Below are 25515 nucleotides of genomic sequence, written 5' to 3' on the forward strand. Positions count from 1 at the left end.
TTTCATTGTTTTGTTGTCAGCCCATCAACTGGCGCTCGGGCCCGTTTAAACACGGACTATGCTGCACTTCCACTTTGCTGCTCTACTTGCACTTTGCACCGTTGCTAATGCAATCAGCTTCCAAGACCTGTATAAGGCAAGCGAAACATCGTTTTATACAGCACTCTAAATTATAATATTTAGGTTATTTTTCACCTTCTCGATATAGCAGCTGCATAAAATGCGAAGAAAACATAATTTTTGCTACGAATATTAGTGCTTGGTTCCCTCATCATTGTGTGTGTGCGTCCTCTTTTTTTCTGACTTTTTGTTGGGTATGTTGTTGTAATGAACCCGGCAAACAGCGCAAGCCAACCAGTGATGTTCAGTTACATTGCCCACAGAATAGGCTTACTTCGATGACGCGCAAATGTGATTTAAGATATTACTGCGTTCGCATTATCAGGGCATAACTTGAAGCAGCGCGAACACGAGAATTGGAATCGAAAGAAAACACAGCAGGATGACTCCGATTTTCGATTACTGTCCTCATCTTTTTCGCGTTGCTTCAAGTTATACTCGCATCCAACTCCACCACTCGACTGATGGATGCGAGTTATACTCGCATAAATCATGTTGTCACTATTAGCGGATGTCACGCACTTTCCGAGGGTTACGTTTTTAGGAATCGATGTAAGTTTTTATCCAACCTTTTTCCCGCCGGCCTGGGTCACCGGGTAGTTCAAGGTCGAATGGAGGCGGAGGAGAAATAGACGCAATGACAGGAAGGTTAGCCAATGGTCGAATGGGCAGCGCATCGGGCTGCTGTGTAGATTTAGCAGGATTCGAACCAAGCAGTTGGATAACTCAGCACGTGATAGTGTGTATATACGTGCCGCAATTCCACGAACCTGTTTCACGTTGATTAAGTCGCTGTAGTGCCGGGACCAGCTGGGTTGATACCACAGTTGGTAGACATTCCTTGGCGCTAACCTGGAGCACTGCGTATGTCCCACTTGGTCTGGGCTGGTCTTCAGTGAGCTTCTTTGATGCCTACTAGGGTCATTCGGTATGTACCAGTAGGTGTGTGCCGATCTTCGATGAACGTCTTTGACATCAACTTAGGTAATTAGGTATATGTCACTCGGCATGTGCCGCTCTACAATGACGAAGAAATTCCCTTAACTTTCTTCGGGGATGAGCGCAATCGAATCCACATCACAAGGGTTCCTCATGTACAGTAACCCAAAGCACTGTGAGAAAAATGCCCTGGGTGTGTGTCGCTGTTCAATGAACGGCTTTCACGCCAAACCTTCAGCGAGCTGCACACGACTACATTGGGCATTAGCCACACTTCGACGAACGTTTCCGCGACTTATGTATGTGGCAATTGAATGCGCGATAAGCGAGGGAACAATACTAGGCATTTGAAGGCACTGGCGCGCCGCGTTTCTTGCCTCGGAGGTCACGCGTGGATTCCTCGGCCGCGTCACCAGATTATTTATTTATTTATTTATTTATTTATTTATTTATTTATTTATCACTGGCGTGCCGCATTTCTTGCCTTGGAGGTCACGCGTGGATTCCTCGGCCGCGTCACCAGATTATTTATTTATTTATTTATTTCAACATACTGTCAACACCATGGGGGTTATTACAGGAGTGGGTGTACAAACTTTGACACATACATGTACATATGCAATCCTGGCTTCTTTGTTTGTTTGTTTGTTTGTTTGAGCCAGAAAAAAATAGATATACATAATCGGGAGCAAATACAGAAACGCAAACAATATCAATAATTAATGGCCCAGCGTGTCCAGAAAGCAGCGCGAGAGAGGAGCCCAGATGCCACATGGCGCATTTCTCCGCGTCCGCACGTATAGGCATGCCATGCATTTCGGAAGTCACGTGCAGGCATCGCGCCAACGGCGTTAGATGGCGCCGAGTGTTCTTAGATAAGCCCGAAAGAAGATTCCATGTGAAGTACTGGCTTCCTAAAAAACTCCTTTCTGTAGTGGCAATACCTTGAGCCGCTACACTGACTCAATGCTAACATGTGACCGTCGACAGTCATCGTGACATGGGTTCTGCCGCAATATTTTGTATTTGGGGGGAGGGGCAACATACGAATACAGCTGAAATATTTTTTCTCTTCATAGTGTCTCTCTAAGAGCTTTAAACTGGCCTTGCTGCGTCTGTGCCTCAGTTGCAAATGCGCAACGTTGGGATCTTCCCAAATGCACTGCCAGCGCAGTAAAAGCTGGAAATTCGGGGTGCTGTAGTCGCACGTCCCCTTTTTAGTGTTACGCCGTCATAGTAGTTCAGCTTCTTGTCGTTAGGTTCACCCTCACCAAAAGGCGACAAAAGAATAAGCAGACTCAAATCCAGTTGTCTTCGTAATGCAAAGCACGCTTGGTATGTTAAAGAATAGTTTGTATCAGCACATAAGTAAACGCAGTAAGCGATTATTACTCATACGACGTGTGCATCGTTTTGGTCTGTCCAAACACACACACAAACACACACACACACACACTGCATAGACTGCATACACAACGCATACACGATGCATACATTCGCGCATATTTAGGGACACATCGGCGCAGATTACCTGCAAAATAAAACGCACCACCCGCGTATGTAGTACTCCTCAGGCGCACGGACAGCCAAAGTTCCAACTAAGACAGACAAACTAAGCTACAACTCTCGCTTAACTCTCCGATTCGACGTAACGGACTGATTAGGAAAATTGTTCGCTCTAGCTTTAACGCAGGGGTACGCCTTCGTGAACGTTGCGTGGTAAATATTCTTGATGAAAGAAAGAAGTTGGGAACTCTCGCATAGCTCTGATGCGTTCCTTACCAAGGCGCCAGTTTTAGTGAGAGTGCTCGTTGCGCAGTAAAGCACACATGAGTATTCAGTTGCGAAAAGTTATAAGGTGCTATTACGAGGCGAGTAGGCAGTGACGCAAGCCTCAGGAAAGTGAAGCAAGCTTCAAGCAATTCACCTGGCTTAAAAAACGACGCAAGAATGATAGAAAGGGAAAAAAATGGGTACATAAGAGCACAAGCAGGGTGAGGCCTTTTGGGCACACAAAGTAGCTCCGTTGCGCTATTTGTAAAACTTCATAGTCTATACTGTGCATTTACCTTATCAATTTTTATTCGTCACATGATTTATCAGCATCTCAATAACGTAATCCATGCTGTTCCTATTTATTCCCGGGTCCTATGACGCTGTTAAGATAACGCTGTGCCTTATTATTTATTGGTTGCACCAGCAGCCATCGAAATATTTGTTTCTCTCGCAACACTTTCAGTTCACCTCCTGTGACGGCTAGCGACGAAATTAAAAATCTATCAGAAAAAAGAAAAAAAATTGTACAGTACAAAATTCATGGGTTATATTCAATATACGATATCAGAGCAAGATTAGTTACAAGCAGAGTTACTGAAGTGTGTGGAATAATTAGAATTAATCAGAAATGGCATATTACCGCACACCAAAGCACACGATCGTATACTTTCGAGACCCGTCAAGTGAGCACGACTTCGGCGATATTCCCGGAAAACTGGAAGTTGAAAGCGCAAGCAATGACATCACTAATGACGTCACACACAAGGAGGTGGCATGATACTTAACCGGCTAATTAATTAACCGGCTTAGTAGAACGGATGTGACGCCACTCCCTCCTCTCTTTCGCCTTTGCAATCGGGGCGCGCACTTGCTCGCTCGCTCGTTTGATTGGTTGCAACAGCTGTGCGTGCCCTCGTTACATGGTCTGACGTCAGCATCAGAGAGGGCGCTTAGCATGCGCTTCGTGCGCCGCTCGCTAGGTGCTACGCCCTGCCAGGTGGTGCACGCTGCGCTTCCTGCTCGCCCTTCCTCGCTCCTCGGCCCCACATCGCTCCAGGGTAAAGACGTTCACTCGCTTAACCTAAAGAACACGAACGCCGTGGTGCGAGTGCCACTAAGAGCTACTCAAATCTAAGATTAAGGTCGCCTACCATAATTTATTTATTTGTTGATATGGTTGTGTGTTTGTGCGCCTGATTATTTATTACCCGATAATCCTTTCTACTGCCACCGAGAAATGAAGCAAGAAAGCAATTTGCTGGAAGAGAAGTAATAAAGAAGAGCGTTATGAAGTCACAATATTTTGAGCGGATTATTCTAGTAATAAGTAGTGTTCTCAAATGTTTACATATAGCCTTTCCATGGATGCTTGTCTGTCTTTTTGTTATATAATGTGCAATCTTTTTTATATTTTTGTCGTATCTTCTCAAGTGAGCTTTCGTAAGAAAAAAAATTTCTCGATTGTATCTATGTGTATTAAAACTTTCAGAAGGCATTATATGGCTCTTTTTCATTTATGTGTATTTGTGCGACCTAATACGCACAAAGCGCATCTATCTTCCTAACGTGTTTAACTGGCTCCGTTTGTCGTATGGCTCATCCGAGAGACGCCAGTATCTTGTTAATACGAAGGGAATCAGACTGTGAAAATAAACTGTTGTCTACTATGAGCTCTTGTAACTACTCATATACGGCCGTCACTTCAGTGAACAATTCTTTTAGGCCACATGAAGTTTCTTCAACTGCAATTGTTAATAAAAGTTATATATAATTCAAGGAAAAGGAAAAGGTCCGGTCCAAAGGTAGTTAAGGAAACGAAGGCGCACACTTACAAAAATTGCATTTTGAATGTTTTACCGATTCGGCCGGGGCACGGCCATCGTCAGAATAAACACAGATACAAGTGCGCACCCGCTTTTATGGGCATGCGCACGTGGGCATAATCATCAGTACATGCACGTGTACACTTGCAAATAATAACAGAAAAAGTGCAGCAGTAAGTATGTCTTGGGCACAGTAAGTGGTATGTATAAAATATCTATATTGTTTCATGATGATTGTCGTGTGAATGATGAAGTTACAGAATGATATCAATTGCGACATGGCAAACCTAGGAACAAATTGATTTGGCATGGATCGTCAATTCTGTACAAGGACATAAACATCAAGATATGGCAGAAAGGCACGACATTTTTCCTGCGCTCTCGTTGATACCGGATGACACTGGTAAACTTATGTATGAGAAAGAATTCTCGTATTCTCGATCATGGTGCGATAAGAAACTTGGTTGCATTACTGTTACTTTGATGTTGTCAAACGTATGACCTGGCAGTCGCACATGTTTAGATAATGGAAGGTGCGGCAAGCTGTTAACGTGCGCTTTATGGTTGTTGAATCTGCCACGAAAAGAGGTTCCGGTCTGACCGATATACTGCATATGACACACTGCACATACAAGCAGGTAGATGATGCTAGTACTGTTTCAAGTGATGTCGCCATTGATTTTAACAGGAAAATTGGATGCTGTGCTTCTATCACTCTTTGATGCGGTCATATGTGTACAAACTTTACAACGGGGCTTATTGCAGGGATGACAACGAGCAGGAATAATCACTTTAGTCTTGGAAGAGGTTATTAGGTCACGCAAATTCCTAGAGTGACGATAGTCTGCCATCGCGACCTGCCAAACTTCAGTTGTCACGGAAGAAGTGACCTTTTACAGCGTGCACATTATTGGGTACTTATTCGTTGATTATTCGTGCACAGTCGCAAGCTACACTTATCAATTGGAGGTCCCGGCCAACCAGCTGCATGCCGCCCCATGCTTCGCTTACTTTGTCGTTTTTTTTTTGTCTTCGCGATTATTCTGTTGCTGTTATTAAACACGACTTGCCTTACATCTAGTCACTGCATAATATGCCCAGCTACACTTACTGCTCAGAATCTGGACCTTGGATATGAGCTAGCCCTCGTTTTCTCTGTAATTCTTGTTTATTTGCTAATTATTCTATACTGTGGAAAAAGAGAATTGGAGGTCACGAAGATGCGACAAGGGATAAGAAAGTACGAATTATTTTTTAGAGAGACAGCTCACATAGAAACGGCCACACTAAGTGCCCTCGCCTATTACTATCGCGATGGAAAGCAATCATACACAACAACGGAATTCTTGAATAGCTGAAGTCTAGTCATCATACACCAGCGACTAAAAGCGTACGTTATTATCCGATGGTTTTCACAGGCCTTGGACACTACCGAAAAGGTTTGGTTGAAGCAGCGAAGCTATAAGCAACAAAATCATCATGATTGTGTATATGCTTCAAAGTTGTTTTTGAACAATACTGATTACAAGTTCGAACAACATTACAAAAATGGAGAGAAAAAGTAAGTAGTCTTTCTCCTACATTTAGGAGAAACCTTTCTCTTTGTTCGTACACAAAAATAGTTTTTTCTCGATATGTATTTCACCAAATAGAGCGGAAGTACAAATAGCAACCGCGAGAACTAAAAAAAGTTGCTTAATCACAAAGAACATTTGATACGGCTACCAATGTGTAAGCCTAATATCCACTAGGAAAACCCTCAATATAAAAACGTACACCGAAGGTTTAAAGTTGCACAAATGGAATATATGAATAGAGCAAAGTGTTCTATTTTCTCGAGTTTGTCTTTCCTGCCAAAAATGATAATAGATCTTAGCTGATCGTCGAGTATAACAGGTGAGTGATATTTTCCGGTGAGGACATTAGGCCAACTTCAACCTGAGCCCAGCGAAACTGGTGAACACAAGGTGATGCAAGGCTATTCTGTAGAACTCTCAATTTGAATACAGTGGAGCTGGAAAGCAATCCTACGAAGTGTAGTTCTTCTGCTGCATGGCCTGAACTGTGGATAGCAGTCCGTGATCGAAGATGTGAACGTTGTTTTGGAGGGTATACAGCTATAAAAAGAGCAAATCATCTACCAGAACTATATTGTGACATCGCTAATAAAGGTTTCTTGACTGTTGACAGGTCCATGACGAAATCGTAAACATTCATATCTCCGACAGCGTATCTTCAAACTGCGAAGGCTACTTTACTGATACAAAGATGCCACCGAGAGTGACAAGCGCTAAATGGCGGCCAAATTACTAAATGCAGATTTATTTCAGCGGTGCCATGTGCTAGCCAAAAAAGATTCAATTATTCGAAAAGTTGGTAATTCTTTTAGCCAATAGGAAGCATTGATCCTTGTTTTTATTTCACAGCAACAATGTAAAAAGCTTATACAATATGGTTAATTTCAAACTGACGCTTAGTTGTTTCATCGAACATTTTTAAAGTGTGTCTTTATAGTCCGTATAACGCCACATATTGCACGGTCAGATGCTGAAGAAGTTCAACAGCAATCCCAGAAAAGGATATGTGGATTCCTGTTGTTCCTTTAAAGCATAGGGATACTCTACTTGTGAGTAAATAATCGCGGCCAAACACTTAGTTCAGACGGTGTCACGCGGGACTCTCAGAATAAACACAGTGCGATTTCTTTCCTTTATGCCATTCCGCGAATCACAGAAAGAATTGGGTTGGCGCAATCTCACCAGTAGGCTGAATAACATTGTCAAGAACAGAAAAGTGCTTTTGTGAAAGCAAAACAGGAAAAGCAAGCGGAAGAATTCAGGTAGATCAGTCTGACCTGAAGGCAGGCATCACATGTCTGTTATAAGCAGCCGCGTTTACATTATGTATATTAAACTACAAGCAGGCCGCCTCCCTAATTGGAAACGAGTTATGGGCACAAGGGTACGGCGGGAATGTAACATCGCATAATCAGAGGTCGTTGGTAAACATTTCGCTAAAGCGTCATAGAATAGACAGTAAAGCATCCGATACTGATGGCGTGGCATTAATTTGTAGTATCAAAACTGGGTACAGAGAAATTTTCAATTAACATACGCTAGGAATACTCTATTTTAGTATAAAGAATACCACACTGTAGACTGTGACTGAGATAACAAACGCCTGTGCGGCTTCTTATGTGTTCCAACTGTATTCTGATGAACTTTATGGAACAATTATACATAGGAAAAAAACAGGACTGTACGAAGTCACACAAGCACCTTTCATTTCTATGCTGGGAACAGTATCATGGCAAAGGTCGTTATAGCGCGTCAAAGGAGCGCAAGATTAAAGAAGTGTTCGATTTAACCCACTGAAATTGCACGCAGGGTTATGCGGAACACCATATTGGAGGGTTCCATATAAATTTTTACGACCTCGGTTTGTTTAGCGCTCACCAAGGCATGGTACGCAAGCGTTTTTCTTTGCGCTCCATGCGAGTGCGGCCGCGACGGCCGGGAAACCGCCTACGACCTCGTGTTTAGCTGGCGCAATGCCATTGACTAGGCAATCTCAAGTTTCCGGCCGCCACACCAAAGCCTATTGCTTCCCCAGTGGACAGATGTCGTCGGAGTGAACGCTGTAATTGCAGTACCGTATATTCGAAATAACTTGTGTATTTTCCGTGGTGTTTACCCATGGTTAGCCAGTCTGTGACACGGCCGCGTTTCGTTCGCAATTCAAAATCGTGCCTCCTCATCACCAAGCATTTAGTTTGGTCCGATGAAAATAATATGATTAACTATTTTGCGGGACTTTGATTTTGTCTGATGGCCGTATACCTGTGGAAACATTCTGTAAAGCCAACCTTCGAGGCCACATAAAACGGAACGTGCCATTGTTGGATGAAAGTTGTACACAAACTATAAAAGATGTTTGCCGGACGACTTTTATTTGTACGCATATTCTGCGTATGCACTGTGTCACATTTCTTTTTTCAATCTGGTTTCAGAATTCAGAACGAGCTCTTCGCTAAACTTGGAGGTCAAGAGGAAGAATATCCGTGGATGATAGTCAGCAAGGAGCAAGGTGAAAATCTTGCCTGCCTATTAGCTGATTGTCATTTGCCTGTGCACTCGCTTTGGTCTAGAATATACATGCTTAAGAAATCAAAAAGTTCTGCACAGTGACCACACAACTAAACACTGAGCCATATTCATCCGTATCAGCTCTCAGCCTTGACAAAAAATGAAGTTACACGCTGAATAACTCAAAGGACCTTTTTTACAAACGTGGCCATGTTTGAGGAGACAGTGTGCGAGACAGCTGGCGTCAATGTGAATGGGAAGGCGTCATGCGAAGTTTTTGTTTTTTTTTTCCTTTTCTTCAATTTGTGACTAATCTTGTGGTTGGCTCTTGCGAGCTCCTAGTGGATGCCGTTATTAACATTTTACCTCAATCCTCAATCATGACGTAGAAGAAGGACAAAGGTGACGGGCGTACGTACTGTGTACCTGCAAATAGCTTAAAAAAGAAAACGTCGCTGTAAGAGGCTTTTATGCGAAACGTAATAGCGCATGGTAGCAATTTCACAACAGCACCACTGTGTGCTGCGGTGAAGCTTACACATTGTGTTGTGGCGAAAAGGGGAAAATCGCGGACAGCCGACCATGTATGCGGTCACCCCACGGCACGGTGTGGCCTCCGCAGCCCCCATCTTTGGCCACCCTTGGGATCTTGCGTCATCCGCTTCATTATAATCTCAGGTGCCCTCTTGTGGCCAACGTATGCTGCGGTTAGTTGTATTTTAGCATGATAATTGGTCTAACAGCAATGCACGTGCACATTGCTGAGAAGCTTACATAATCCTTTATTGAAGGCATACTATTGTAGGAAAAAGATTTTGGGCTTACCGCAGCTCCTATCATGCTGAAGTTTGGATAAAGATCGCATATTATGGCCCTTGTAGTTCACTACAAGCCTGTTTTGTTGTTCCTTGCCAATTTTCTCTAGAAAGAACTGCAAATTTTCCTTCGTCTGCTGCTCTCGGATGCATCTCAAAACAAATATTAGAATTTAATCTTGAAGCTCATGCTCTGCCGTATTGCAGACGGCGGAATTCACCTAGCGTGAATCTTTTGCAATGTAATCCCAGCTAGGGGCGTAGAAGAAGGCAAACTTGCAGGTATTTATTTTGGCAAACTAGGTAACTAACTCAAGTGCGTGTTACATTGAATGATTCTGACATAAAAAGCGAGCTTTCTTCTGCGATTTTAGGATACTAACAGATATCTCTGTAAAGACTTGCGTAAAAAGATCGGTCATGTTTCGAACAAGGTCGCACTTCTGGTCCGCGTCGTTCAATATCAGACAGAGTTTAAAAAAGAAAAAGGATCTCTCAAAGCAGCGCATTAGCCACTCAGCACTTTATTGTTATATGTAAACGACCCGCTTAAGCATATCTTCGTCATACTTCACTTAGGCGTGAAAAAACGTATGGTTTCGTGGAGATTTTGTTCCTTATAATCGGTGACAGCGTAATCAAATTTCTAATGAACGCAGAGCTTTAACACTACATATATGAACCTTTGAAGAAATGTTTACACAGAACAGTAGCATATACAAAGCAAATTCTTATTGATAATTGCTTTTCTTGAAATATATTTATTGAAATATTAAACTCGTACGCCCATTCATTTAATCAGCACCTAGCAAGGGACCACCCACAAAGGGCGCGGCCGTCTCGCGCGCCTCATATCCCGTATTTCTCACCACGTATTCGTAATTTAGGATTTCCATGCGCTCACTTTCACAATACGGCGCAAAAAAAATTTGAAATCTTCAAAAGTCGAAAAAATCTCTTCGTAGCCAGTAAATAGGAATAGATGTCTAAAACTACGCCGGTGCACGAGTCGAAAGGCGCACATATAGCTGCACCATTCGAGCTTTGCGCAATTGCACAAGCAGTGACGTATTTCATCATGCGTTATGAATAAGTGAGCTGAACCACGTTACCGTGAGAACACAAAAATATTATTACCAGACTGACGGCTGAACTAATCCAACCTTATTATCTAGCTTCCACGCCGTTCAACGGAATCGCAATGCAACTACCCAAGCAAATACAGAAGGTCACAGAGAGGCTTCTTTCAACTGGAATGTTTACTTTTGTTTTAGTGACTGTGTGTAGAAGACATCAACACTGGGAAATTTATTTTTTACGTTCAAGACGTGCTGTGCCGAAGTTTCTCGAGATCGTAAAACCTCTGCGATATTTCATTAGAACCCCCCCCCCCATTTCTGGTTTCTTTCTAAATATATTCTTATGTGCAGAAAATACCGTCAAATCTAGGTACTTTGTCTAGACTCCCATGTACTAAAGATCACATGCAATGATAAGCCACGTTACGGCAGCTGTAAACCATAACGATTGTCTAAGACATGTGTATAGATGCATAGCATGTAATTTAACAGATAATGTTATAGAACGAAGCTCCGAAATAAATTTCCGCGATAAACTGTGCTTTTGAATGAAAAACACATTTGTTTCTGGCCAGCGACAGCTATATACGCTAATTGGCCATGTCTGACACTCTAAAACGTGACATGCTCATTGATTTCTGTGCAGCTGCGCTTATTCATTTGTAATGCTGGTTGTCGTAACATATGCATAATCTACTTGTACATAGGTGGACAGGGGCTGAAATACACGCTAAAGTTTGCGAACGAGAACGAGAAGTGCGGTGTTCTTACACTTCACCTTGGAGGTGAGTGCCCAGTGTTGTCAAAAACGAATGAAATTGTTTGCAACATGTCATAAGAATAGCGTCATTATGATTGATCGTTGTAGCATCAGTTTTGGCTGAACCTGCAGTCGTTGTTTCAGGGTCCCTTTCATATATATCACAAAAGTTATGTCATAGAAACTTTTACTGTTGATCTTGTCTTTGGCAACATTAGGTTCTGCAAGTGAAATCAAAGGAAAATGTGAAATGTGCGCGCCAACTTGTTTGAAATATATCATGGGTTGATGTTATAGTGCGCACGCTGTCGCAGCTATCACGCACAAAGCATTAATGAAAGACGAATCAATCTATTCGAATAAAACATAGTGACTTGTGCTTCGAGCACAGTTGAAAAACCGCTGCTCATTATATTAGCTGACATATAACTACTTATATTAATATTTACCTGTGTTATTACGTATCTAATGGCCGAGATTTGAATTGTGGTGTTGCAGAGAAACTTAAATAATAGGTAATTTAAACGTAACCAGCAAACAAACATTATTACGCGTTCATATAACTAGCGACAGCAGTCGCAGAGGCATTGCAGTATCAAGATGTATAGGAAGCATTCGTAAATATCTTCGCAAATACCTACGAAGAATCCAAAACTACTTTAGGTAACCGCAATAGAACCAGAAAAATGCCGATTAAGAAAGGCCTCAGGGAAGGACACACATTTTCGCTAATGATATATTTACTGCATGCTTCTAAGTAATCAGTTGGGGAAGGGTAACGAGTAAGGATCAACGGGCATTATCTCCACAAATCTATGATTTGCAGATGACATCGTCCTCTTCAGCAAAGTGGGGTTTGAATTAGAAGAATATTGAGGACTTTCACTGAGATAGTATAACGGTAGGGTTGAAAATTATTATGATAAGACAAAGCTAATTTTGAATAGCTTGACAAGAGAACAAGGTTTTTCATTGGCAATAAACCCCTCGAATCTGTGCAAGGTTGCGTTTATCAGGTAAATTATTACTAGGAGATCCTTATCATGTGAAACAAATTTATTTTGAAATAAAAATGGCTTGGGGGGGGGGAGCGCGTATGTCTGGCATTACGAAATAATGACCGGCAGTGTACCGCCATCCTTCAATATAAAAGAAGAATCATTGCATTCTACTGGTATTAACCTATAAGGCGTAATCTTGGAGGCTAAGAAAGAAGCTTCAAAATAACTAAAAGACCGCGCAACGATCCATGGCAGGAAAGGCGTTCGGCGTGACGTTAAATGACAGAAAGATAGCGGTCTGGATTAGAAAGCGAGCGGGTGCAAGGAAATTCCAGTTAACATTAGGAGGAAATGAGTGGAGCTGAGTAGGCCATATAAAGCGTAGAGGAGATGATCGGTTGTCTACTAGAGTGGCATAAGTGCCAACGAGAAGGGAAGCGTAGTCCAGGATGCTAGAGATTTAGGTGAGGTGATAAAACTAGAAAATTTGCACGCATAATATGGAACCAGCTAGTGCAAGATAGGGGTAATGGGAGGTCACTGCGAGAGGCCTTCTTTCGGCAGTGTACGTGACTGATGATGATGATTACTGGCGAAGAGAAATCCTGCGAGACATGAAAGGTACCATATGACAACACGCCCGCATTGGCAAGATAGGATCGCCATCAAACATTCTGAGTGAAAAGCAAGCCATTTATTAGCTACTGAGCGAGTTTTCCCCCGAACACCCGGATTTTCCCCCGAGCCGCCAACAGCTCCCGCTCATTATTGCGCGCCAACAACTAGGAAGCCCGTTGCACTTAATGTCGACAGTGGAGATGAACAGCTTGCTTTCCCAATGAAGTTGTTTGATAGCGCCGTCATTCCGTACGCGTGTGAATGTAGTCACATGATATTTTGCTATTACTTCGCGAAATTTTTACCACTGCTAAAAGAAGTTACACGTGCGATTTGTAGGTTTACGGAAACAGATAATTTTGACATCTTTATCGATTCCAGAAACACTCTAATTGACATCTCGATAACTGAAACAACAAATGAAATGTTTTTATATAATAATAACTGTTCACCTATTCGCTGTCAGGAAATAAAAAATAAATGTCTGTACAACTAATGTAAACTTTACTACAATACAGACTCTTCCTTATTCGCATGAATTCGTCGGACTTTAAGGCTCCCTGCGTGCTAGTTTAGACACCTTGTACATATACAGTTGTGTACTACGTGCGGACGGGGACGCGCCCAGGCGGGCAGCGTGACGAGCAAGAAGACCAGCGGGCTCCGGAACAGAGAATGCTTTATTCGGAACAGCGCGTGCTTCTTATACACGCTGGTGGTTGCTTATCCGCTTCTGATAACAAACACTGAACGACGCTTGTCGGCGCTATCACATTCCTTCCCCCACAAATTAAGTTCCTTTGCGAAAGTCCTCCGACTCGTAACGAACAGGTTGGTGCCGCTGTCGTGAACTTCAGCGTGGTACGGCAGGGGGCTCGGGTGACGTGGGCTGGACGGTTGCCTCATCCTCTGGATTTATTTGAAGATGCTCTCGTTGACCCATTGGCTGACGGTCTCCCTCAATGGGCTGGTCCCGCTCATGCACACCCGTCGTGCTCCCGGGCACACCCGCCGGGTCTGTCTGGGGGCCCGCGCACGGCAGGTGTTCTGGAATGGCTGGCTGGGATGACTGGCATGGGGTAGACGTATCTGCGTGCTGGGAATAACTGGCCAGACGCAGATGATCAACGTGAACGAAATGTACAGTCAACAGCAAAAGTTTGCGGGATGTGCGAGCGCGTAGCAAAGCGACCCTCCTCCCCTTTTAGCGGTGACCCCTGGTGTCGAGACCGACCCCTACAGGCATGCGCTTCCCTCCCAGACTGCAAGCGTGCATATTTCCGCGCTTCCTCCTTGCGCGCCGGCGATACACGAATGTAGCCGCGGACAGCCCTCTTGCGATACGCGCTGTGGCGGCTTCGACGGGCGAAACTGTGTGAAACGTGTTTAGAAGCATGAATTTGCGGCCGCTTTTTGTCGAGTCGCGAGCGCTGACGCATAGGGCCGGCCCGGTGGCGAACGCAACAAGTCATTTGTTTTTCTGGGCTGCACCTTCCCGTAGCCAATTTTCGTTGTTTGTTTCTTTTTACGAACGGTGCGTTCTAGCGCAGAAGAGCGTGGCAGAAGACGCGCTATATAGGAGACCTGCAAGACAAAAATGGACATTTGATTTCCGTTGTATACTAAACGAAGTTCTGCCCATCGAAGCCGACACGGCGCATATCGCAAGTGGGCTACCTCGCGGCTACATTCGGATATCGCCGGCGCGCAAACAGGAAGCGCGGAAACATGCACGCTTGCAGTATCGGAGGGACGCGCATGCGTGCAGGCGTCGGTCTCGACACCAGGGGTTCACCGCTAGAAGGGGAGGAGGGTCGCTTTGCCACGCGCTCGCACATCCCGCAAACTTTTGCTGTTGACTGTACCTTGCTCATCGTGTCCACCAAGTACGTGACAGGGCTAATGACCTTCACTATTCGGCCTTCAGTCCACGCTGTTTTCTCCCCTCTGACCGTTTTAACGTAGACGCGGTCCCCTTCCGTGAAGAAGCGCCATGGAGAGCGACCTCGGTCGCGTTGAGCCTTGGACTTTTGTTGCCCCTTTAGCATGTCTTCTTGAAATGATGGCTTTAGCAGCGACAGCTTTGTACGCGGTGCCCTTTTTAGAAACAGTTCGGCTGGTGAGCGGCCCGTTACTGCGCATGAAGTTGTCCAATAGGCCAGCAAAAAATGGTCTAGGCGTTCTCGTAGCGTTCTGTGGCTGCCGGAAGCGCTATCATGGAGTAGTTGCTTACGCAAGGTTTTCTTTACTGTTTGCACACACCTCTCAGCTGCTCCATTAGACTGCGGGTAATAAGGTGGGCTGTACGTGTGACGCACTCCCCATGACTCGAGAAAATTGTTGAACTCGAATGCCGTAAACTGGGGGCCATTATCCGACACTAGCTGTTCCAGCAACCCGTATGCAGCAAAGAGGGTACGAAGCCGTTCAGTGGTGTTGAAGGCCGTTGTGGACTTCATGTGAAAGACATCAATCCACTTCAAATAAGAGTCAATACACAGCAAGAATGAAGTGCCTTCGCACTCGAAAAAAAGCAACGTGTACTCTTTGCCAGCAGCGAGCGGGAAATGGCCAGGGTTCCAAAGGGGCGCGGGGAGCGCTACTCTGCGTTGCTTGGCAGATTTTGCAACTTTTCACGACGGTTTCGATGGCTGCGTGCGTCAAGCCCAGGCCACCACACTAGGCCGCGAGCTAACATCTTCATTCGGACTATTCCAGGGTGCTCAGCATGCAGTAATGCCAACACATATTCTTGGAGTTTGGGCGGAACCACGACCCTGCTATCCCATGTCACGCATCCTTGCTCTAGCGATAGTTTCATTCGTCTGGTGTGGTATGGTCGTAGCTCGGCTTCTACTTGCAGTGGCCATCCACTACGCGTAAGTTCAGCAACCTTGCACAGCACTTTGTCCTGTCTGGTAGCCTTGATGACATCTCTGGCTGACAGCGGCGTCGTTTCAAAAACTGCCAAACAATCGCCCTCTTCATCCTTTGCTTGACTTGGAAGTGGCAATCTCGATAACGCATCGGGCACTTCCATTTGGGACCCTTTCCGATACTTAAGCTCGTAACGATATCCCGCCAAGATAAGCGCCCATCGTTGCATGCGCGCAGCGGCCAAAGTTGGTATCGGCTTGCAGGCACCTAGAATGCCGAGTAATGGCTGGTGGTCCGTGAAAAGCGTAAAACGACGGCCGTACAGATAGCGATGAAACCTTTTCAACCCATAGATTATGGCCAACGCTTCTCTTTGAATTTGCGAATACGCGCGTTCCGCTGCGGATAATGTTCGAGAGGCAAACGCAATGGGCCTTTTGTCCCCGTTTGGTTGCGCATGCGAAATCACTGCGCCCAGTCCGTACAGGGATGCATCGCAACTGAGTACAAGTGGTCGCTTTGGGTTGTAGTAGCAGAGTATTGGGGGCTCGACGTGAGCAGCTTCTTTGTTTTGCGGAAAGCAGCAGCGGATTTTTGGACCAGTGCCACCGCAGGCCTTTCTTTAAAGGAGCGTACAGCGGTGCTACCACGGTCGCCAAGTTCGACAGGAACTTGGAATAAAAGGTCACCCCGCCCAAGAATGATTTAAATTGCGTTGCGTTTGAGGGTTCTGGCGCAGCCGTAATTCCTTTAACTTTTGATCCCAAAGGCTGGATTCCGGCTGCAGATATCCGGTGGCCCAAGTAGCGAACTTCTCTTTGAAAGAACTTGCATTTTTCCTCTTGAAGAGTTACATTGTGGGCCTGAAACCACTGGAGTACTTGTTCTAGCAGCTCGCGACAGTCCGACGTGGTGGTACCCCCAATGATTACATCATCAATGTAGCATCCTACGTGAGGAATACCACTGAGAATTCTGTCCATAAGCGACTGGAATACTCCCGGAGCGCTTGCAATGCCAAAGGGCAGACGCTGGTAATAGAAGAGCCCTTTATGCGTGTTTATCGTCAAGAGTGACTTGGAGTCTTCACATAGCTCTACTTGTTGGTATGCAGAAGCTAGATCCAAAGCGCAAAAAAAAAACACTCAAGCCCTCTAAAGCTGCGAACAAGTTTTTTGGTTCAACAAGAGTGCAAGGTACCTTACGTGCTCTGCAGAACACGGGTTTGCTGTCCGGTTTTATTAGTATTTGCGCTTTGAACCCGGAAATTGGTCCTAACTGCTTCGAAAAAACAGGCGCAAATGTCTCTTTCAGCTCATTGACAATGTCTACTGACCTTATGGCAGCGACTTCGTTCCAACTTACCTTTAGTCGACTCAACCAGTTTCTTCCGAATAAGCATGACCACTGCTTTCCTGCATCATCGACTATTATCAGGGGAAGGACGCAAGTCTGCTTGTTGTATTTTACTTGCACGTCGACCGAACCAAGGACTGGGACAAGCTCGCCCGTGTACGTTCTTAACGGATCAGCCACCACCTCCAGGGGCAGGTGCGCCCAGTTCTGCTGATAGATTGCCTTTGGCATCACCATCACTGAGGCGCCCGTGTCTATTTGCATGGTCACGTTGTGGCCCTCTACCTCAACCGTAACATAATACGCGGACTTGTTGCTGGTGATACTGCAAATCTGCAAATCATTATCCGATTCTTTCGTGGAGTAGTCCACCCAATTCAGTTCAGAGTAGTCCACCCCCCGCCTGCACATCGCCCTGAGATGACCTTGCGTGCCACAGTTGTGGCACTTGTACCTGCGGTATCGACATGTTCTTTCCGAGTGGTTGTTTCCACATTGGAAACATTGTATTGCTTCTGTCGCGACTCCTCGCCTGCGGTTCTGTCTGACCGGGCGTTGTTGGCCTGAGAGCTTGCCTATTTGCCTGCTTTCCGATTTCAGGTCCGTCTGACGAGCTGCTTCCTCAGACTTAATTTGTTGCGACTGCTTCGATGCCATTTCGCGGTTCAGAGCAATTTTGCAAGCCCCTTCAAAGGTCAAAACCGCGGCGTCAGCAGCAAACAGCTTGGTCAAGGCTTGGTCAAGAAAGCCACCGAATGTGCAGCTTCTGGCTTAAGTCTTCAGCTGGAGTATGATGTCTGTCACGCTTTCGTGTTTAAACTGTACGCGGTGGTTGAATCCGCACCGTTCCGCTACGATGGCTTTCCGGGGGCTGTAATGATTCTTCAGAACCGCTTTAGCTTCATCGTAGGTTTTACTCGACGGCGCATCGGGTACGAGCAGGTTTTTCAGTATTTCGTATGATTTCGGTCCTACAACCGTCAAGGATACGGCTAATTTTTGCTTCGACATACAACTAGAACCGTTCCACGTACGAGCCAAAACTTTTTGGCCTTCTCGTCAAAGCAATCGATTCTTCCCGCCTTTGACATGTTGCCGTTTCCTCGAGGTTTCGCCGCCCTGGCCTGGTTGCCTGCCGCACTTGTTGTCAGCATCCGCCATGGTTCCGGGAAGCCACTTGCGTCGGTCCCATCCTCGTCGCCATGTGTTCTGTATTACGTGCGGACGGGGACGCACCCAGGCGCGCAGCGTGACGAGCAAGAAGACCAGCGGGTTCCGGAACAGAGAATGCTTTATTTGAAACAGCGCGTGCTTCTTATACACGCTGGCGGTTCCTTATCCGCTTCTGATAACAAACACTGAACGACGCCTGTCGGCGCTCTCACACAGTAGAATTTTAGTTATTTCAGAGCATATTTGTGCATGCTTAGCATACAATTCGACTACGTAGTGCTTAAAATGCTTCTCGTATTCCTATTGAAACGAAGACTTTTTCGAAATCTACGACAGCTATAAAGATATGCTAGTAATATACTCAATTGTCTATCACTTGAGTACAATTCTTTGTGGAAAATTTTTTTTCTAGCGGCCACCGTAATATAGCTTCATTTATAGCAGTAAAGTGTCGCCCAGAATCTCTAGAAAATTACCTTATTCAGGAATGTCACGTTATAGCGATGTCAAATAATTGCATTTCCAATAGCATAATTTAAGGATTTAGCACATTATCGGGTGACATTGTGCCCAGGAAGACAAAGAAGACGCAAGACTCAACAATAGCAGCGGGCACAGACGCCGTTCGTCGAAATCTGATCAACAGGTCCAACTCAATCAGTGGTGCTCACGTGTGTTCAAAAGTATACGCGTTTACTGATCTCTCTCAGGGAATCTTATTCGACAAAGAATCTTTTGCTATTGAATTAGCGATAGTATTGGATAAAGTTAGCATATATAAACGCGTATCTCGCGTCTAGCGGCGACTTTGTAACGTCTCTTAGCTGATGAAAAATGGTCGTCGGAAAACAAGAAGAACGCACACGTGTCAACGCTACCCTCTTAATGCCACTCGCTTCGATGATACCAACAGAATATGAAACAAAAAGGGCACCCAATACGGGAAACTCACAAACCAAGTAACCATTCAACTTTTCACGGTTGTTTGTGCTTTTTCATAGCGCACGTGAACCTTTTAGGGCGCGCGCTCAGCACGAACGACTTCAGGCAGTGCGCAGCACCACTTTGCGTAATAATGTCTGGACTTACCTGATACTCCAGTGCACAAAAACGTCAGAGTATATTACACTGCAGTAATTACAATTGCAAAAGCTTTTCGCATATTCCCCGTCAGCGTATCGGCAAGCAAACCCAAACACAGTCGCCGGGATGGTATTCCACATAGCCTCGGCGAAGATTATAATGTCGAGATTAGGTATTTTGTGGCTCCTTGATGCGCAGACAGGTGAGATAGCTTGTTCTGCATGCTGGAGGTAGGCTGCGACGTCGACACTGCCTTAATCACCGACGTTCGGCAACATGAAGCCAAGCGTTGCGCCCGACTCCCTTCAGTAAACGGACTTGAACTTCGCGTTCCTTGTAGCAATATCGCATTTTAAGAGAAGGTTTATGTGGAAAGATAACAACCCAGGTATTGCGTGTGCAGAACGGCTCCTCATCTTTCACTACACATCCATAGAAAGTTGTCTCGGAATTATATTCGATGAAGCAAATGGACGCATCGTAACGCTCCACTCGATCAACTCGGGAGCGGAGCCAGTGAATTCTCCCTTTCACTGCTGGCGTGAGCAGTGTGCGCCAGCAGCGAAATTTAGACAGGCTTCGCGTCCAGAAGGCGAAGATGCAGTTTATATAGTCGACAACTACGGCCAGGTGGCACTACGTCACCTGTGTAAGAAGCGCTTTTTTTTAAACATCACCTCAATAGTTTGTGTGCAGTAAAGCTGCATGCGGTCTCTCTCAGTCGCTGCTCGTTACGCCCGCGCTCTATGCAGAGCGGTAGTGCGAGGATTGCTTTGGAAACGGCAATGTGAGGACCCTAGTGCCATTTTTCAGAAACGGTTTGACGCAGCATACTGTTCTTGGGGCGGGAAGTTCAAGAAATACCAACGTCTGCGGTGCCTTTGATATAAAATGTCCAACGAAATACGGAACTAACACGTAAATAAAGAAGGTTCCCCTAATCAGCGACTAGGTCTATTGCAACTTCGAATTTGCAATAAACGCCACTTCAATCGACAAAAGCTAATGTGCTCAGAGTTATGCTCAACTGAAAGCGAGTACACTTTTTATCATCCTCATAAGCTTCCTGTTCTGTTAAACGTCCCTCAATTCTTTTGTAGGAGTACGTACATTCAAGCGAACACTATTTTTTTATGCTAGCCTCCATGAGAAACAAAGACATGATGATTTGTGAGTCCAATTTCACAAGCATTATGTACAGTATACACATCATCTATATCGTACTGTGGTTCACCAAAGCAAATGTTTCATCGAAACTTTCTTCGCCCAATTTTCACGTCAATGCGCGTGTTAAAAATTCCAACGTTATGTGACTTGCATTCACTACCGACCTTGCCTTCGCTGCATTGTTCGAAAACTCTTCACAGGGGAACGGCGCATTTCGCAAGAAGTTTAACAGGCTATATATTAACCTATATTTATGTTTAAGTTGGTTACGTCTTATTATCGCACATACTTAAAATAATCTTGTGACAACAGGCAAAACTAAGTGTCTAATGATAAGCAGCGCACAACTGCCAACTGTCTTTGCATTCATTGATGTCTTACGACGACCGCGGTCTTAAAGCGACCGATACAGATCTCGGAAAATACGCTTGATGCTTGCCCTCCCCAGCCTCCCAATACACACTATCGAAATTAGAGGGTTTTCAAGTGAGCACATTGTCTCCGAAACCACGACATGTCTCACCAGTTGGTCCTGCATCAAGCCTGATCTTAAAAGGGCCCAGCATTTATTGTACGCACTTCTATATGCTCACAAATGTTGATTGCTGAGTACGTAAGGGCCGCTCCATTAACCACACGACATGGATAAAAGGGAGACATACAAAAAGAAAAACGTGCAATTTCACTCCTCCGAAAGAATGGCGTTTTTCTCATTTAGAATTTTCCCTGAGATGTGCAGAATTTAACGGACAGGTGACACTGTTTCGTGCGGTTACGGCAGTTGTGGCACCGAACAATGCAACAATTGTGTGTGCCAGGCTCGCGGAATGACGAGGGTGTGCGTGACATCGTTGAAACCTCAGAAATAGTAGCACATGTTCCATTGAAAACGGGTGTGCAGTGGATAATGAGGGCGACCCTCGATGTTCGAACGCTCTAAAAATTTACACCCTTTGGAGTGCCCCTTCTGCCACACAACGATAATCGTCATCTGCCTTGATGCATTTCCTTTCTTTAACGCTGCGAGCCCGGTACTTTCCAGTAATGAATGGCATGCATGTTATCAGCATGATAGCATTCCCGACAGGAAAGTAGCGGCCGCGGCCTTTTCAAGAAAGGAAACACAGAAAGGCAGATGACAATTATTGTTGTGTGGCAGAAGGCCATTCAAAAGGGTGCAAACATTTCTTAGAGTGAATGCTCTCGCTAATAGAGCAATTGGCGCTGGTATTATGGGCTGAAACTTGAGGCTGCCTCGCATATTGTAAATCTGCATACTTACGAACACATGTGACCTATCTTCAAAAATCTAGGTATCAAGCCAATTAGGAGCACACTTTCTCTACGTCAGTTAAACATAGATGACTTCTGCTGAGCTTCAACATCCCAGTTTCAACATGCGGCATATGCGAATGAATAAATCGATCACTTATTGAACCTTCTTCGTCAAATATTTGGACATTGCAACTTTTGGAGCAGCTAATTTTCACTTTTTCGTGAAACCTACCTCAATTGGTAGAAATGCGCTGTTTCGCCGAAGTGACAACTGTAAGCAGCTCCTAATACATCGAATAATATAGCTGGCACAGTTAAGCGGATCCACCATCCTTCAAGTGTAAAGTACTGGCAGAACTGCTTTTCTGGGCTTATTGTAGCTAGCTTTCTTTTATACGGTAACTTAACATAATCTATATAAAGAATACTAAAGGTGCGTCAGCACAAGTACGTATGTGCTTGTCATGCCAATGGAATCTATAGCCGATAGAGCATGCACGTACACATTTTTTGTATACAGTGTTTCATTGTTTATAAGCTCGAAAAAATCATTTTGAACTTTTCGGGCCGTATAGAGCAATTCAGTATGCGGAGGCAGAACACCCAAAGTACAATGCCTGAACAGACGGGCGCTACTTTAAAGAAAAGTCGGAATTTCTGTGTGGCCAATTCAAAAATATTTGCCTTTGGAAATGTTATTTCAGAACGTATGTTCCGAAAGCCGAATCGAATCTGAAAAGTAGTGAAGCCTTGTCCGCTTCGTAGAAACACTAGGACTAGGGCTACTTACGAGATATCCCATCACCCCGAATCTTTGCGAAGAAGGCATTGCTAGTCTTGTTGCAATTTCGTTGATGTGTTTTACGCGCGTTTATTTGAAACTATCAATTGAAAGAGGAGTGCGGGCTCTTCCTGTCGAGGAGCTGAGTTAATTCATGCGCAATATGCAACAGAGACATCAGTTGCAGTTGAAAAGGCATGCGATTGGTCATCGTAGCGTGAAGGTGTTCGCCAGTTAGAGTCAAACAACAAAGTCATGTGCGAGACTCCGTCCGTCGCTTCGTATTTTAGCCTCTTAAGCGCATCCGACTAAGCTCCTACGGCGCAGTCCCTCCCTTGCAACGTCCTTGTTCTGAAAATCACCTCTAGACTTCGTTATCGCCCTTATGTGGCATTAGAAGAAAGGAGGTTAACCGATGAGCCCGATTTTTATCAATCATGTCATGAGAGGCGAACAAACCAGACCATCGCATGCATAACGTGTGCGATGGCCTAACCAACTGAGCAACCGTGGCGCTGTTTTCCCATTCACTTTCTTGGATGCTTATATGCTGCTACTAGCACTAACCTTGGGAGTGTTAGACAGCGCCACCACTCACAAACCTTGGTGGCGGATGTGGAACGCCCTTTCTGCCGCAGGCTTCACAAGTACGGGATGTTTCTAGGTGAAAGCAACTGGTCAATAAGCCCGCACATGCTCCCTTTAGGCATCAATGTTGCCAGATTTGAGACCCTCGTTATGTAAGAATTGGAAGAAGGGGCCCGATTTTTATTATTAATATCGTAAGAGGCAAACAAAGGAAGATACCAAGGACAACACCGCAGAAATTACTTGTGCTTACTAATTGAAATAAAGAAATTAAGAAATATAGGAATTAAAAGTGGATGAAACAACAACTTGCCGCAGTTCGGCAACGATCCCAAGGCTCCGCATTACGCGTGTGATGTACGCATAATGTGCCGTAGAACATGGCACGCGTAATACGAAGCCGTGGGAACGTTCGCCACCTGCGGCAAGTTGTTTTTACATCCACTTTCAATTCCATTAATTTATCATTTCTTTATTTTAATTAGTAACTAAAAATAATTTCCACTGTGTTGCCCTTGGTATCTTTGTTTGTTGGCATCTTATGATATCCTTCTGGACTTGCACGTTGGTAGAAAGGTAAGCGCTTGCGAAGGATCACGGATAAGTACAGCTGTCAAGAGGCTAAGTGGCGACGACCCGGGAACTCAGTCTAGAGGGCATTGTGCACCTTTGACGCGGTGTGGTCCAAAGGAGTTCATCGCGTCTCTTTTCCTCTCAGCCACGCTCCTACCGTTTATATAAAATATCTGAACCACCCACCGACGCGGTGTGCCGGACAGCAGCAGTTTCAGCAGTGCGAAAGTCGAAAGAAAAGGCAAAGAAAGCTTCGCCTTAAAAACCACCTCCCAAGATGGACGCTCGCACTTCGAGGTCAGCATCAGAAAATGCCGAAAATTAGAATATCTACAGCATATATGTTATATAGTACCAGAGTGCTTACGGGAAGAAAATGTGGGGTAGCGTCGTATGTGGCTTTCAGTACAAAGCGCATTCCACAATTTGGTTTCTAGTACTGTCTTATTTTACATGGTGATTGCCTTCTTGCAAGCAGGAAGCGGGTGCAGTATATTTACCGTTTTCCGTACCTTCTTTAGCATATTTTGCAAGTTTTGTAGAAGCAGGCTTGATTTATTTTTGCTAATGAGCGTCATTTTTTTTATTTCTAGGCAAGGACGAATGCGAAATGCATGTATGGGACGAAACTGTCGATACAACACTGACCGAATGCAAAATGAAATACAAGGAATTATGTACGACTTCACATGGCGTTTATTCAAGCGACTGCGAAAAGAATTCTGCCTAAAATCATTAAGAACGTCGTGGTGCTATAGTGTGCCGGCGTCAACTTTAGCCACGTGCACCATTTTTTTCCGTTTCTACAGCTCAGATTTTACACTGGAAGTGTCTTAGAATAGTTTTGTAGTTATGTAAAACCGCAGAATAAATGTTTGTTCATATGATATTCGCTCCATGAAGCACCTGAAGTTATTTAGGAACTCATTTACGTAAGTTCCAATCAATGAAATTGTATTTAACAAGTTGTCGCTGGAATGGCTGTAAAGGACATGTTACGACTGCTGGAGTGAAACCAGTTCATGTGAAAACGATGGTTGACTAAGAAATCACAAACAGCTACCTAGGATGTCTGGATATTGGTTCCAAAAATATGACACAAAGTAAATTGTTTTTCTTCATTCTTCTTTTGCCATTCTGCTCGGGGAAGTTTCTTAGCAAAATAAGTGACAAGTTCGAAAATTTTCATCCTGAAACTGCGACTGACATCAAGTTGACTGTTAAGTAGACATACTTTGAACGGTGACCAGCCCTAACCCGCTATTGCAAGGTATTTCTTATATATGTATTACAGAGTTGCAAATTTAGGTTAAATAAATACGAAGCGATTATCACAGAAAACAATGATCATAGCACTAAATGTATATATATATATGTAATTATGGGGTTTTAAAACCACTTTCTGATTATGAGGCACGCCGTAGTGGAGGACTCCGGAAATTTAGACCATCTGGGGTTCTTTAACGTGCACCTAAATCTAAGTACACGGGTGTTTTCGCATTTCGCCCCCATCGAAATGCGGCCGCCGTTGCCGGGATTCGATCCCGCGACCTCGTGCTCAGCAGCCTAACACCATAGCCACTGAGCAACCACGGCGGGTTGGCACTAAATGTCGTGTTGTCAATA

At 44.6% G+C, this 25515-nt stretch overlaps 1 protein-coding gene and 1 long non-coding RNA gene across 2 annotated transcripts in view; one reads left to right on the forward strand and one right to left on the reverse strand.

The window, feature by feature from the left end:
* Positions 1-1825, reverse strand: part of LOC142579947 (uncharacterized) — a 225204-nt gene extending 223379 nt beyond the window's left edge. Inside the window, exon 1 of the long non-coding RNA XR_012827511.1 lies at positions 891-1825. This is a non-coding gene — a long non-coding RNA (uncharacterized LOC142579947). The remainder of the gene's footprint in view (positions 1-890) is intronic.
* Positions 1-24778, forward strand: LOC142579946 (uncharacterized). Its single transcript, XM_075690630.1, has 5 exons — positions 1-136; positions 6077-6219; positions 8668-8744; positions 11345-11422; positions 24483-24778. The coding sequence occupies exons 1-5, from the start codon at positions 59-61 to the stop codon at positions 24617-24619; spliced, it is 513 nt and encodes a 170-aa protein (XP_075546745.1). The 5' UTR covers positions 1-58; the 3' UTR covers positions 24620-24778.
* The last annotated feature ends 737 nt before the right edge of the window (positions 24779-25515 follow it).

This window comes from Dermacentor variabilis, chromosome 4, assembly GCF_050947875.1.
Source record: "Dermacentor variabilis isolate Ectoservices chromosome 4, ASM5094787v1, whole genome shotgun sequence".
Classification (NCBI taxonomy): domain Eukaryota; kingdom Metazoa; phylum Arthropoda; class Arachnida; order Ixodida; family Ixodidae; genus Dermacentor; species Dermacentor variabilis.